This window comes from Mustela nivalis (assembly GCF_964662115.1).
Source record: "Mustela nivalis genome assembly, chromosome: 13".
Taxonomy (NCBI): domain Eukaryota; kingdom Metazoa; phylum Chordata; class Mammalia; order Carnivora; family Mustelidae; genus Mustela; species Mustela nivalis.
This window is the reverse complement of record NC_139032.1, coordinates 83,095,816-83,111,053: the sequence shown is the minus strand read 5'-3', so window position 1 is coordinate 83,111,053 and position 15,238 is coordinate 83,095,816. Positions and strand designations below refer to the sequence as shown.

The following is a 15,238-nucleotide window of genomic DNA, read 5'->3' as shown; positions in this document are numbered from 1 at the left end:
AGATTAATTAGCTTATTCTTTTAACTTGCCAGCTTTTCTTTATTAGGCAAACTAAAGTAGTGTCAGGAGAAGCTTGGGGACCATCTTTTGCTATTAGTTTGGCAGTGTTCCTTGTAGCAGCATTGGCAAGGTATATAAAATTTTTATTTTTGCCCACTTATTCACATAAGAATTAATATGAATAAAATTTCAAGCATGACATTCCTGGAAATGAGGCCCTTGGACAATTTAGGAATACCAACTTAAGGAATAAACATTGTTATGCATCATTAGGGAAGACTTGGGGTCACTGCCAAGGCCATCCAGGTAAAATTTGATCTCCAAATAAACTGGTTGTACATTTTCCTAATTACTGGAATATACCTCTTAAGCCCTAGTTTACAGAGCCTCCTAGCAATTAAAAAGATTTGGGACAGAGTAGTAAATATACTGGATGTCTCACCTTGTGGGTAAAAAAAGAATCTTGGAATTAAGTTGGAACATCGGTAGGGAATTCAGACCTGCCATTTTCTCCATATTTTTACACTAAAGTGCAACCTTTGTGCAGACATTTTGATATTTCCACATGACTTGATTTTGAGAATTTTCCTGCCCTGGATTGAATTAGTGTACTACAAGATGGCAAATGTTTCTTTCACGTTCATTTTCAACTCTGAAATCAGCTATGAACTCATCACTGTATGTGGTTCATAGGCCTACGTAAAAGCCGCCTCAGAGGGCATGTGGACTTCATGGCTCTAGCATTGCTGGAAATCCTTTTTCCTTATAATGTGGGCCACGTGACTGTGTGCGGGAGTTCCACGAGCCTGGGGGTCTCCATCAGTATGACAGTGATGCTCAGATACTGTTTTCTGGGGGACAGGGGCTGTGCAATGGAGGGTACGCTATTCCGGTGGGGCCTTTGTCCAGACAGCTAGGGACTATGCAGAGTGGGGTTTCTGTAACCTGGAGTCCAGAGGCATAACCTAGAATGCTGGAAAAAGATGGGAGCCTTGGCTCAGTCTTGGTTCTCCTTGACCAGGGCTGGTCACCTAACCCTTCTGAACCTCAAATCCCACATTTTGAAAAAGAAACTGATTTTTTTTTCTTTTCTTTCTTTCTTTTTTTTTTTTTTTAACTTGGGAAGGTCCCAGGGTTATTGGGGTACTGGAGTGTCATGTTGTATGTGAACATACTGTAAAAAGTACATGTACTGTTCTGTGTGTTAGTTTATCTTGACATTATTTTTCCAGGTAGTGTGGTTTAGTAAAAAGAGCTGGTCTTTGGAGTCCAACTGGGTTCAGATCTAAGTCCCACATTTATTAGCTTTTGACCTTGAGCACTGATTTCATCTGTAGAATGGGGCCTAGAGGAGCTCTCCCATGGGAAACCATACATTAAAAAATTCTTTGTTTTGTAGCACAGTAAAGATGTTTAGTGCATGATATTTTGATCATTTAGTGCTAATACATGCCCTGTGTGCAGTTTTGTACACTAAGACTTCTGTCGGAATTTTTCCTGCTTTGATTAAGTATGATACATTTCAGAAGATTTAAAATGTGCAACACATGGGTATTATGTTGTGTTTTTTTTTTTTTTTAAAGATTTTATTTATTTATTTATTTGACAAGAGAGATCACAAGTAGGCAGAGAGGCAGGCTGAGAGAGAGGGAAGCAGGCTCCCTGTTGAGCAAGAGCTGGATGCGGGGCTCGATCCCAGGACCCTGAGATCATGACCTGCGCAGAGGCAGAGGCTTTACATGGGTATTATGTTTTAACATTTACTCTGCGTGGAATGCCAGGAAATGAAACAATTGGAAACCAAAAATCCACAAAAGTTGGATTATGCGTCTTGCTTCCTGGCTGCTGTGAAGGTGGTATAAGCCAATAGATGGTGCCGTTATGTTAGAAAATGAGAAAATATTTACTTCTAAAATTCCTCATGGTGTTGCAGGGTATGTAATTTAGCCACCCCTCACCAGTTTTTAATCTGTTTTGATTAGAGTGACTTTGTTTTTGATTCCATGTAAAAAAAAACATTTAATGCCTCTTGTGGGTAAAATTGAATTAGTGTAGATTCCTGTTTTTTTCTGCTCTGAGATTTACCATGATATCTTTTCTGACTTGAGTTCAGTCCTTAGCCTACAACCAGGTAAAAGCCCTTGCCAGACATACCTTTTAGACAGTTAAATGCACTCCTTGCGGTTCTAAGTTCTTTGCTTTAGACCCCGCTGCAGGGAGAGGGAGGCTAACTAATTCATCTTTACTTGCTCTTGTTCTAGAATTGGGCCAGAATTGGCCCTGCTACAGAAAGGTGCCTTTGTATTCTAAGAACTTAGTGCTCAATTTTGACTTGCTTATAAGACAGACTACGTGGAAAGTCATTTTATGCATCAGAAGACTTCTCGCTGTGGAGTTCATAGAGTGAGGGATTTGCTGTCAGCCATAACGGCCATGACTAGCTTTGTGACTCTGGGTAGGTTCATTCTCTTGTCTGAACTTAGTTTTTTTCCAGTCTGTAAAATGAAGATAATACCAGCTGGTCCATAGATGGATTCAATGAGAAAATCGATGTACCTGTGCTTTGCACGTTTTGTTCAGTACGTAGGATTTCTTATCGTTTGCATACGGGTCTACGGACAAGATAAATCTTTACTGATTTATCTTATCTTATCTGGGTATGTTTTATAAATTATTAAACTCTGTGGTTCTTTGTCCTTGAGAGTTCTGAGGGGGCATGAAAACCTGAGAAAGGTCCGCAAAGTGGAATAAACTGCAGTTTGGGAAGTTACTTTGAAATGTGAACCAGAGCAAAGGATGCCTTTGAAAAACCTGTCATTTCCAACTGCCTTGAGCTCCTGCAGCAGGAGGGAGCACTGTGTGCCCTGTGCTCACAGTGCTGAGTGTGAGAGCCTAGTGATATGGGAGACTGAGGAAGGAGAGGCCTTTTTTTTTTTTTTTTTTTAAGATTTTTATTTATTTATTTGAAAGATAGAGATCACAAGTAGGCAGAGAGAGACAGAGAGAGGAGGAAGCAGGCTCCCCGCTGAGCAGAGAGCCCGATGCAGGACCACATCCCAGGACTCTGAGATCATGACCTGAGCCGAAGGCAGAGGCCTTAACCCACTGAGCCACCCAGGCGCCCCAGGAGAGGCCTATTTTAAGGTAATCCTCATCCTCTGTCTTATCCCCTAAGCATTGGGTTGGGTAACTCCTTTGTTGGAAGGAGAACAGTTGTCTGTCCTCATACCTTGTGGAGTTTCTTAAAAATATGTTAATAAAACAAAACTTCCACTTTTTAGGCCTGGATTCCCTGATTTGTTAGTCTTTGCTTAAGAATAAGTGTTTTATAACCTGTCATGTTGATGAGACATTGCAGTTGCAATTATAAGAAAAACTCTGGGGTGCCTGGGTGGCTCAGTGGAGTAGGCATTTGAGGTTAGGTGTCTGACTTCGGCTCAGATCATGATCCTCAGGGCTGTGGGATTGAGCCTGTGGGGAGTCTGCTTCTCCTTCTCTGGGTGCCCCTCCCTCCTCTTGTGCTCTCTCTGTCTCTCAAATAAATAAATAAAACCTTAAAAAAAAAATCCCTGTTTCCTTCAGGTGCTCTTAGATTATTTGATTTGAGTAAAATTTAACTCCTTTTGACTTAATTTAGAAAAGGAACTGCATTTTTTTAAATTAGTTTTTGAATGAAAAATGTTATTGGGTGCTTTCAAAATGTATTTCTAAGCATATTAAATGGAATAATTTTTTTTTATTCATTGGGAATAAAAGGTAGACTCTTTGACATTGAGGTACATTTGCTGATGAAAAGGAAGCATTCTTCCCCCTCACGAGGGGTTTAAATGTAATACTCAGTGCTTACTCAGGAGTGAAAACATCAAATTAAACTGTTTATGCTGACAAAGGACAAATCTGGATTTCAGCAACCCATGCAAGATTGTCTGATTGCTTGGCCTGCCTCTCCTTGAAGCTTTTGGCCAGGACTTATAATAAAATGTGTGCATACAATTAAACCATTTCAAGTCGGTGTCTGAGTCTTCCCGGAGTGAGGAGAGGTGCTCCACTGCTCTCTAGTGGCTGAATGTGGTCCCCTGGCAGCAGCTTTGCTTTATATCCATAAATCAGCTCTTCACACATTGGCAGTGTTGGTCTCCAGAGCAGGCACCAATACCAGGAGATTCGTCCTCTTAGACAGGAACAGAGTGAAAAATGATCCCGATCCATGGGTCTCTAGAAAGCACCAAATTTTACCCGGGACGGGTGGCCACTTGACTAACAATGAGCAAGTGTGAGTAAGCACTCTGTCAGAGAGAGCTGACACTGATGGATTAGAGTGTTCTGCGTGGTACTCTCCTACCGCTGCCTACATCCTACACCTTGGCAGGCCACAGTGGCAAACAGGTCCTCGGGTACCTCTGACGGCCTGCTCCTTAGCAGAAGGAGCAGCTTTTTTTCTGAAAAGATCTGGTTAAATTGATTTAGGGAAAAGCAATAGAAATCCATTTCCTGCTGCCCGTCAGAACTTCGTGACTTTGAGAAAAGAAATTTTGAAGACCTCTGTGTCCATTAAAACTGCCAGGCCTGGAACTTGTTGAGAATGATGATATAAAACAGCTCCTGGAGGACGGGGACTTTGTCTTAGTGTAATTTACAGTAGCTAGCCTTTATTGAGCTTTTACTCTGTGCCCGACATTCTGCTTTCCGTGCATCATGCCCTGCAGGTTGCCCAGCCCCCCCAGTGAGGAAGGCACGTTCTGTCCTCTCCCCCTCTCATGGGGGGAGAAGCTAGGGCTGGTGGGCGGGTTGCTGGAGCGAGGCTTCTGGGAGGCCGTCTCCCTCTTCTTGAGGTGGCGGTGCCTCCTGGAGCAGCTTGCAGGGATCCGAGCACCTCAGTGCTGGGCTGGAGGGTGACCCCGGACTGTGCTGCCTCCTGCACAGCAGTGCGTGCCCGGAGCCTGCTCCCTGCTGGACTCCTGGGATGGTTGGTTGGAAGGAATGAGTGGGAAGTTGCCCTTCTAAAGCCTGGAGCCACGAGACCTAGGTTTGGATCTTGGCTTCCCTCCCTACTGACTGTACGGCCTTCACCAGCTGAGCCTGCCTTACCTGGTCTGTAGAAGGAGGAAATTTCTACCTCACTTGAGTTCAGGGCCTGGGACCTGAAAGGCTCCCGATAAATGCTTTCCCCTTTTCCAGTCTGGGAGTTTGTAAGCATGGACCTTATTAGAAAAAGCAAATTTCTACCTGCTGGCTTTCAGTTCCTTCTAGAAATTTGACTTAGAGCAGTGGGCTTTAGAAAATTATTTTAGTCTTTTATCGTTTCTTCAGTATATGTCTAAAAACATAGATTCTAGAATTGCTAAGTTTTGATTTAGTACTTGAGTGAACACTATAAAAATACGTGATTCATGTTTTCTCTCTCTCTCTTTTTTTTTTAACCCTTCTGTCCTCAAGCCACATTAATGCAGGTGTTCTTGAGTATATGGAACAGATCAAAGTGGTATCTTAGATGGTAAAATTTTCTTGATACATTTCAGATTTTGTCCTGAGTTGGGTTGTTCTCTCCGAAAAAGTTAAGTTCAAACTGAACTACCAGTGCCGATAAGCTAAGATCAGAAGTACCTTCAGGGGTTTTAGAAAATGGAGACTAATTTCAGTGTTCTTTTTTATTTAAAAATATTTTCTGAATGGGACTATTTTAAGATAAATACTCAGAACAGACAGTTGAGTGGTATTGCTAAGCAGTGAATGACATCTGTTAAATCATTTAGAACATTTAACTAAAATCCCAATCTCATTTGAATTTCTGAGCAAAACAACACAAATTAACCATACCCAGATGCGTGCTAATCATTCTCGTGAAATCTGAAGAAAAAGCAAATTAGAAAGCATGCTTTTTTTTTGTGGTAGGGAGCTAAGAAAATAAAGCTGTTTCCATGTTCACTTGGTAATCTTGATTTTAAGCATTTGACTTTGCTACTTAGGAGGCAACACAGTGGAATGGAAGGAGCATCAGATGCTTTTTAAATGCAAGATGATATGGGTTCACAGTCTCAGATTTGCTAATCATTGGTTATGTGATGGGGCAAGTTCCTTACCTCGGAGACTGTCTCCCATTTTGTAAGGTGGGACTTCTCGGACCTGCCCTGTCTGAAGAGCAGTCAGAGCCCATGGAACTCGGCTTTGACATTTCTTAAATGCTCTGTGTGCTGTGTCCATTGTGGTCTCTTTAGTAGTTCGTGTGCCACAGCATAGACTTCTGGAGAAGTGGGATCTGGTTTGGGGCTGATCTGCTCACAGGACTTCATTATTAAGAGGCTTTTTATGTTTCACACCATCTGAAGGAAGCCCTCCTAAGGACAGTGGTAGAAAGACATGGTGTGTATATTTGCTTGTGATGAGTGATTGCGGTCATTCCTTGGAACTGTTGACTCGTGCCTGGGTTGACCTTCAGGCCCCTGTATATGAATTTCAGGAGCGAGCTGCGTGCTGCGGTTGTTAGCAGTACGACCGTGACGGCTGGTGAGGTCTTGAGTCTTTTTCTTTTTCTTTTTAATTTTTCATCCCTGTACTGTGGCAAATTCTTATTTTCTGCAAATTTATTCTTTAAAATACTGCAGGTAATGCATGGTCTTTTGAAGAAAAATAAAGTATGAGTAAACCAAATAGTACCACCCAGATGGAAGTGTACTGTTTTGACTTACGGTTTTTCCAGATTTGTGGAATCTGTATCCTCTAAGCTTAGGTGTTAATACTGCTTTTGAACATGTTTTTGCCCTATTGAATATTTTAACATGGACATCTTCTCATTGCCAAAAAAGTATTGTCATGTTTAATGACCGTATATATAATAATTTTTTGCCCTGTCATCTGATTGTTGGATCTTTGCATTTACCTCTAGCTTTTTTCTTCTTTTTTTGCTAATCTAAACAATGATCTTTTTATATACATAATTTGCATATTCACCCATTTATTTCTTTAAAATGACTCTCTAGCAGTGGAATTGCTGGGGGGGATATATACCTTTATGCTTTCTGATGGATGTTTCTAAACTGCCTGTTTGGAAAGTTCTCTTCATTTTTGCTTCTACAAGTGTGTTAGATTTTCCTTTTCACTGCACTACAGCCCTGGGTAGGATTCTCCTTAATCTTTGTTAATGTAAAAAGAAAAAACAAAGGTATTTAATTTAAATTCAGATTTCTCTGATTACTAGTGCCCTTGAACAGCATTTTTAAGTGTGTACAGGCCGGTGCCTTTTTTCCTTTTTGTCAACTGCTGTGTCCTTTTTTCTGTTGCCAGATTGGCATATCTGTGACTCTTTTTAGTTACTAATGTCCTACATGCTGTCCATCTCTTTCTGAGTTTCGGGGCATAGATTTTACATGGTTTACAGGAGTTGGTCTCTCCCTACCCCTCCCTAAGCCCATGGCCTGCTACTAATAAGAGCAGATACTTCATTTTACAAGAGTGGTTGGAGCTGTGGCCCCTTGTGGCATTTTTGCCTCGGACCCCCTTCTCCTGGAGGTCAGCAGCATGGGTGACCCACACTGTCATCTTGAAGTGACTCAGTCCTTGACAAAGATGGGGTGCAGACCTTTCTGGGACCCTGCAGGGCATCTGCTATGGGAGGAATTCTTTGAATGGCCCCCGAACAGGAGCAGCCAGGCTGAGGTGGTGCCTGGCTGATGGCTGCAGTGGGTTGGGGCGTGCGGGGTGGTTCCTGACCCTCGGGTGGAAGAGGGCTGAGTTGCATGTCCTCCCCCCATCTCGGTCTCTGTGCACAGTCCAGCTGGTGCGGGGCTCGGGGGTCTGGAGTGGCTGTGGGTAGGCGGTGAGCTAGGGAAGGACCGCGGGTGCGGGAGGTGAGCCGGTGGATAGCTGGGTAGCCGCCACTGTGTCCTGTACCGTCTTCGTTCTAAATGCTGGTCACTGATTGCTCCTCGTTTTTCTGTTTTAAAGAGCTTTGTTCTGGAAGCAACACTGGCTACTCAGCAACTGTGGGTGGGCTGAAAAAGGGCAGACTTGGTGGAGGTTGCTAAGGAGCAGCTACATGAAAACTACTGATGAGACGAGGTTGTGGTAGTAAAATGCAGGAGCCCTCGGAGGGCATTTTACTCCTGTGGGATCACAGAGGTTTGGACCAGACTAGGACATACAATATGACATGGTTTTGTGGGTATAAAGCCTTTTTTTCCCCCCTTTTGAACATTGAGCTTGCTGCCCGCTTGAGTTTGTCTTATATTCATCCCAGTATGGCAAATTAGGCAATAAATGTTCTTGCCCACTTTATCAAGGCATTTACTGCTATCATCACGCCTTCAGGGCCAGCTCAGAGTTTTCCCCAGCTCCTTCATTTGGACAGTTGTCCTGAAATCAGCCCAGCTTAATTCAGCAGCTTCTGTTTAGTGCTGTGTGCCCGAGATGCAGATACGAAAGGGTGGGCGTGTTGCAGAGAGGAGAGAGCTAACCTCTCCGGGGGCTTGGGCAGGGAAGGCTCGTGGGAAGACGTACTCTCTCTGCCGGGGTTTGCAGGGCGCCTAGGAGTTCTGTGGACTGTCGGGGGGGCAGAGGGCATAGCCTGGGCCAAGGAGGGGGTTGGCTTGAAATGGTATAATTTAGGAAATTATTCTCAATTTTACGTTGGTGGGGTTTCAAGTGTGAGGAGGGGGTCAAGGGAGACAGAGCCCGGGTCCTGGGAGGTCATGCATGTCTCCTCTGAAGTGTCATGGCATGAGAGAGTGAGTGTCTTCAGTCACACCTGAGACAGGCCTCCTTGCCCTGCGCTTCTGAATCCTGTAACGCTAGACGAGAAGCTTTATCATGCAGTGGGACGGTTAAATGGCCTGACGTGATGTGTGGCAGGGAGTGGGTGCTCCACGAAGTGCTCTGCTTTCTTCCTCCTTGGCTGCCTTCTCCTCCCTACCATTAGCTGGCTTTTTGAGGGCAGGCCTCACACCCCTTATTCCCAGAGCCCATCCTGCGTTTGTGGAAAGCATATGCCGTCTGGAGCAGAGGCCAGTGTACGCTGTCTCCTGCTTTTCTGTTCATTTCTTCCTTAATGGAAAACCAGAGAGTTCTGACCAACTGTCTGAGGTGACTTTATTTTTGGAATAGAGAATCAGGGTAAATGTTCCTTCATGATTTTTGCCTTGGTTTTGGGTTCGAAAGTGCCAGGTTGGTTTAAGTCAATGCCAAAGTCATGGAATGTCTCAGGGCATTACTGTGGCTTAAAAGTGGGCTATAAGGGTGCGTGGCGGGGGCGGGGCGCTCCGTCGGTAAGCGACTCCCTTTGGCTCGGGTCATGATCCTGGAGCTCTGATCCTACCTTCTCTTATGCTCTTTCTCTCTCAAATAAATACAATCTTTAGAAAAAAGGGGGATAGAATATCTAAACATTTTGTAGGTGTCATGGCTGCTGTACTAGTGTGGCACTAGCCGGGTGGTTTACTGCAGACGGTTTTAAGTGGCACCGAAACACCTAGGAAGCCTGAGTGAAATGACTGAAGAATACTGGTCTCGTCGAGTTCACCTTCCTTTTTTCTTTTTAGTGGCCAGTTCCTCGTCCCTTCCTGCAGTTGCCTTGCCTTGAAATTATGTGAGGATTTGCGTCTTGTTCTTTTACCTCTTCGGGCAGTTGCAGTCCTATTTGAAATTCTGACTTCAGTGTTCTACATAGACACACGTTCAGGGTTTCCTGGAAACCTGTTGACAAGTCAGGCTACTCCATCTCCTAGCACTTCCACATTTTTCTGAGAAGGGGGCGCCAGAGTCCTCCTTTCCTAAAAAGCTGGGAGCAGGAGCTAATTTGCAAGTGACTTAGAAATTGTTTTTAATGTTGAATTTCCCTTTCTTTTCAAGTTTATTTGGAGGATGCTTATCTTTGATCTCAGGAACAGCAGAATCAGGCAGTTTAGCAAGCTTCCGCTTTCCAGAAAGCTTCTCAACATCGTGCACGTGCCGGATAGGTTGGAGTGTGTGTATTGAGGGGTGGTGGGAAAGGGGAAGCAGAAGTACAATGTAATTAAGACCCCTGTGTCCTCTCTTCATTTACCTGGATGGCACCTTCCAGCTCTTAAAAAAAAAAGAATCAGTCTCAGTGTGAGAAGCATCCCCACACTGGACAGACACTTTTTGTTCCAAGAGTTTAGATTTAGTATATAATTTCCACTTAAAGAAATTTTGTCTGTAGCATTGTTCTAAGCAGGGAAAAATAAAGGTTTTTTTTTTTTTTGATAAAGGAAGTATTATTATATTGGGAAGAAAGTATTTTTCATTCCTTAAAATACTGGATGAAGCTAAGCAGAAGGAAATATATGTGCCCAGGAAAAATAAGAGTAAAATTAACTTATTTATGGTGAAAGCCAAAGAAAGGATGGCCCCAGAGAAAAGAACAGGGCTCCGAATTTCTAAGGAAGAATGTCTTTTATGCTAAGCTTGGTTTTTTTCTTTTAAAATAATTGATTACAGTTTTCCATAAAGTTGTTTGCACTTAGGTTACCCACCCTCCCCTGTCTTTTTTTAAATGTTTATTTCAGGCTTCTGGTACTTTTACCATTGGCTTTTCAGAGGGAGATTCTGGGACCGAGACTGGATAAGGCAAGCCTGCTGTTGGGCACTCTGCGGGAGCATTTGTATCTAGAAGTGTTTTTTCCTGAGCTTTCCTTATTTGCAGTTTTCTTGTTTCTTCATGACAGCTGTCCTTTGTTTTCCTCACAGAACCAGCTTGTTTTTTTACTAAGTCCAAGATGAGTTCTCACCTGTGTCTTAGAACAGCCACTCGGGTTACTTTTTCCTCTTGATCCCCGAATCTCAGAGTAAATGTGTGACTCACAAAATATTGGTGGACTTTGACTCTGTTTTCAGATTTTCAAGGACACATTTATTAACGAAATTCAAAGGTTTGGCTTTGGTGAATTTGCTCTTGCTTATGTGCTGGTTTTATTTGGGTGCACACTGGTTTTATAGCTGCTTAATTTCTAGCTTCTTTCCGAAGGGCTTTTAATATCTCTTCAGATTCCCCCCCTTTTTCTATAAAGGAGAAAAAATGGTAAGAGGGGAAAATGGGGCTGCCTTTTGCTCCCAAGCCTAAATGAATAGTCATTGCTTGTAATACTGGTCTACACTTGACGCTTCCTACTGCTTTAGATGTGATGTATCCAGTGCTGTGAAGGTAATGATCCTCAACCACAGCAATATTCCATAACAGGAGTATCTGTCATATTCGTCGGGATTACCATGTTCATTGATTTGTGTCTGTAAATCTGCTGTTTCTACCCTTTAAATTTGATCTATAATTGGACCTCCTTAAATGGTTCAGAGAAGGTAGTCTGTATTTTCTCAATGCAGCGTGGCTGTCAGCTTCTCCTTTTTCATTATACATTCAGCAGACTTGATAAAATCAGCAGGACACCTCATTTGAAACTGTTTAATCGCTGCCTTTTTCCTTTGCTAAAACCATTGAGGTGGTCAAGCGATGTACACAAATCATTTTAAATAGAAAATATGGTTTTCTCTGTGACCCAGCTAAATAGATAGTGTTATGCAAAACAAGTTAAAAAGTAATAAATGCCAAAAAAATCTTCTAATTGGAGTAAAAAATTGTGGGCAACTCTATCCTCTCTCCAAAAGTAGAGTATCCTGAAATATTGCAGGACCCTGTAAAGACAAGATGATGGTTTTCTAAAGATTCTCTGGTTTCTGAACAAAGCAAGTTTAAATTTTCAAATAGTGCTGAGCTGCCTTTTACATCCATTCAAAGGGAGCCCACACTTATTTGTAACGCCTTTATAGCCTACTTTTGTAGGGGATATCTGCTGTCTGTTAATATCTATGCAGCATAACCTTTCAGCCATTTGCTATTGTGATAATAAATTTTTGTTTCTTTGTCTGTCATTTTGTCTACTCAGCTGTTACTCTTCAAAGTACGAACTAAAAATAATAGCTCCAAATAAATGCCACATAATAAAGTGTTTTACAGTGGAAGCTGGAATAACCTGGTGGCTGCGGCTCGCCGTCCTTATTACCATTGCTGGTGCCGTAGTGTCTTCCCCGAGTGTCAAGGTGACTCTACCAGGGCCAGCTCATTAAAACAATCTATTCTTTCTAACGGGCTTGGTACTTAGCGCTATACCCAGCAGCCTGCCAAGGCACAGTTGTGAAGCACAAGACTCACAGCATAGCATGTATGAAGTTAATGTGGCATCCACTTTTTGAAAAAATACCAATTCTCCATAAGCACATTTTCCTGCTTCAGCATTTTATTGTGACTAATTTACAATTACTCCTGTCAGTGGTGAGAGTAGGGCCAGTTGCAGGTTTGCCCGAGACGGTGGTAAGTATGACCTCAGGTTTTGGAGGAGCGTTGTTTACCTGGTGGATGTGGCCCTAGAGGATCAATACTGACACTGTGCTCAGGCGGGACACTGGGTTTGGTGCGCCATTTTTGCTGCCCCGAAGTAAACTTGGAGGGAGAAGCTGGAGTGGGTGGATAACACTAAAGGTCCATCTTTTTCTTTCAGGTTCTGGCTCCTTGGCAGCAATGGCTGTGTTTGAAGATAAGTTTAGGCCAGATATGGAGGTACGTAAGTCCCTGCAGTTTTCTTCTCTGTCACAGGTTTTTCCAGCTGTGTGTCGGACATTGGCAAGTTGACGGCCGGTTTCTCCAGAGCTTGTACAGCACTGTTAGCTGGAATGCTCTTTGGCACAGGTCACCTTGTTTGCCGAGAAGACTGGTTGGTTGGGAGAGCTTCGTTTCAGAGTGGCCCTGCTGTGCCCTCCCTTAGGCTTGGGGAGCCAGCACTGGTCAGCCTCTCGCTTTGGCCTCTGGGCTGTCTGGGATCTTCTTGGCTGCATATGCTGCTGCAGCGTGGACGTTGTGCTGTGCACTTGGCTCTCTGTGTCTCGGTATCTCAAAATGATGAGGGTTTTTTTTTGTTTTCTCACTGAGAATAGAGAAACTAGGTCTTTGCGTGACACACAGACCTGGTCTGAAAATGGAAGCAGCTTAAAAAGCTCCTATAGATTGTTCTGCATCTGGAAGAAGAGGGGGACAGGACTCGTATGTGTAGTGGAGTGTTCTCAGAGGGTGACGGATCTAGTGGCGCGAGTCTGTTTGTAAGAGATCCTTTGTTCTGTCTTCTTTGGTGGTGGGGGAGGTGGTACCTTCTGAATGGCATCCCACCTGTCTGCTTTAGTGATGGGTGTCCCCTCCCCATTGGGCAGCCTCCCCACCCCCTAGATCTCCAGGAACAAACCCACCAGTCTTCCGTTGTCACTTTTGAAGGGGTGTTCAGTGTGCTTGGGTACTTGATGGTACCACGTTATTCCTCCGCCGTGCTTATCCCTGCCGCTCAGCCAGCTCGTGGGCACAGAGGTCCTGTGAAGTCAGCCTTCATTGCCTGCTCTTGGTTTTTTGATCGCTGTTAATTTTGTGATGGTGCATAGCAACTTGTTTTCAACAATTAGTAGGCTGTTTATGAGTGGTTTACCCTATTCTTTAATATGTAGGCATCTGCTGTTTCTGCCTTTGCAGTATTGTTCTGTTCAGATACCAGAGGATGTCTCTGGGAATTACTTTCTGACAGTGCTTTATGCCTAATCATCTTTGGAGGAGATTGCATATTTAAACATTTTGTTCCACCAGCTCGTTGTCTTTAGAGCACCAGCTGTCGTTGGAACTCTGAAGGTCTCTCTGCCCTTTAGGTTTGGGCCAAGTGCCCTGAGAGCCAGAGGATGTAGGGTTGTGGATGCTGCCCATCCAGGACGGGGGTTTCCTGCCAGAAGCTTCTCTGCCTTTGGTGTGTGAGGTTAGCACACGTAAGTGACTTGGTCACTGATGGCTGGATTGCTCTCTCTGGATTCTTGGACATCTGCCAGAATTAAAACCTATGACCAAAGGTAGGATTTAGCTGGGTGTTTTGTAGTAAAAATAATAGTGTCTTGCTCCAATTAAGAATAGTAAACAGGTCCAAGTATCAACTGTAAATGAGATTAGGATTCTGTTCTCATTTCTCTGTGTGAAAATTTATTCTTATCTCAGCATTATTTTCTGTTTGGGGTTCTTAAGTACAGAGGAAAAATAAGATGTACTAGGTCACCTAAAAAAGAAAAATCAAAAGAAAAAACAAAGGTCTCCCAGTCTCCAGTCTAAAGGAGAGAAGTTCGTGAGTCTTCACGTATCCATTAGAACTAACGAAGGTATGGGGAGAAAGACTCTGATGATTTTTGTTTAGAAAATCGCCTCAGGAAAAAAAAAAAAGAAAGAAAGAAAAAGAAAACCACCTCAGTAATGTCAAGCCCTTCTTTAAACCACATTAATCTTTTCAAATTTTCTTGAGAGCTTTGTCTATTTCCAATTGATTAGAACCTCTATATGTTAGAGACAAATGAGAATTGCAGAAAAAGTTGAAAGCATGAGGTATATTAAAAGTGACTTAATGCTCTGCTAAAGTAATTTTACATTATTCAGAGTTTGGATTTGAAGTGATTCAAAGGCCATGAATTTAATATTGCTGTGATTCGAGGAAGTAAAGGGACATGTGATCTTCCCTTCAATAAGATTTGTGGTATCGTCAGTCTGGAGAATGTGGTCCTTAGATCAATTTTATATGCCGCTCAGTCCACTTGATGTTCTGTATCAGCTGTGAGACCTTGAAATCGCCTGGCCAAATTCCCATTTCAGATTGATTAGTTAATTTTACAATTTCACGTGACTGGTTTTGGTCACGGAAGTTGTTGAAACTTGACGCGGGCTGACAGTGAACATAATCGCTTTATTGTAAAGAAGGTAGTACCTGCTTCTTTGGTAGGTAATAATGTAACAACTGTCAGGAGATAATACTTAAAAAATGTACAGAGCCGTTGATAGATAGGAAAATAATTTATTGTGAAGACCACACCGCTAACTACTGGCCACCTTGCTTTTTGGGGGGAAGATTAAATGATGCGCTTTCTGTGGGAGGCTGAGTCTGGCTGGGGAAGTTGAGAGGATGTTTTAATGACTTCTTTGTTGTGAAAGAGAATTTGTCAGGGTGTCATTTCTGGCTCCGCATTTGCGTAGAACTTGTGGAGACATCTTGGTTTCAGATTTCCCATCTTTATTTTCCTTCTTTCCAGGAAGGCTTTCTGTCTTTCTGTGACAAGAGGTCCTCTATGACTTTTCTTTCTCACCTCTTTTGAGACTGTAGGGTTGGATGGCTAAATCTGCTTATTTCTTTCCAGTATGAGAAAGGATTCTGGACGTGTCTCACGCACAAAC

At 43.1% G+C, this 15,238-nt stretch overlaps 1 protein-coding gene across 1 annotated transcript in view; it reads left to right on the top strand.

Annotated features, from left to right (window-relative positions):
* PSMB7 (proteasome 20S subunit beta 7) overlaps positions 1-15,238 on the top strand; it is a 64,404-nt gene that overhangs the window by 22,197 nt on the left and 26,969 nt on the right. The window contains exon 6 of the mRNA XM_082695598.1: positions 12,501-12,559. Within this exon, the coding sequence (XP_082551724.1) occupies positions 12,501-12,559 (59 nt within the window). The remainder of the gene's footprint in view (positions 1-12,500; positions 12,560-15,238) is intronic.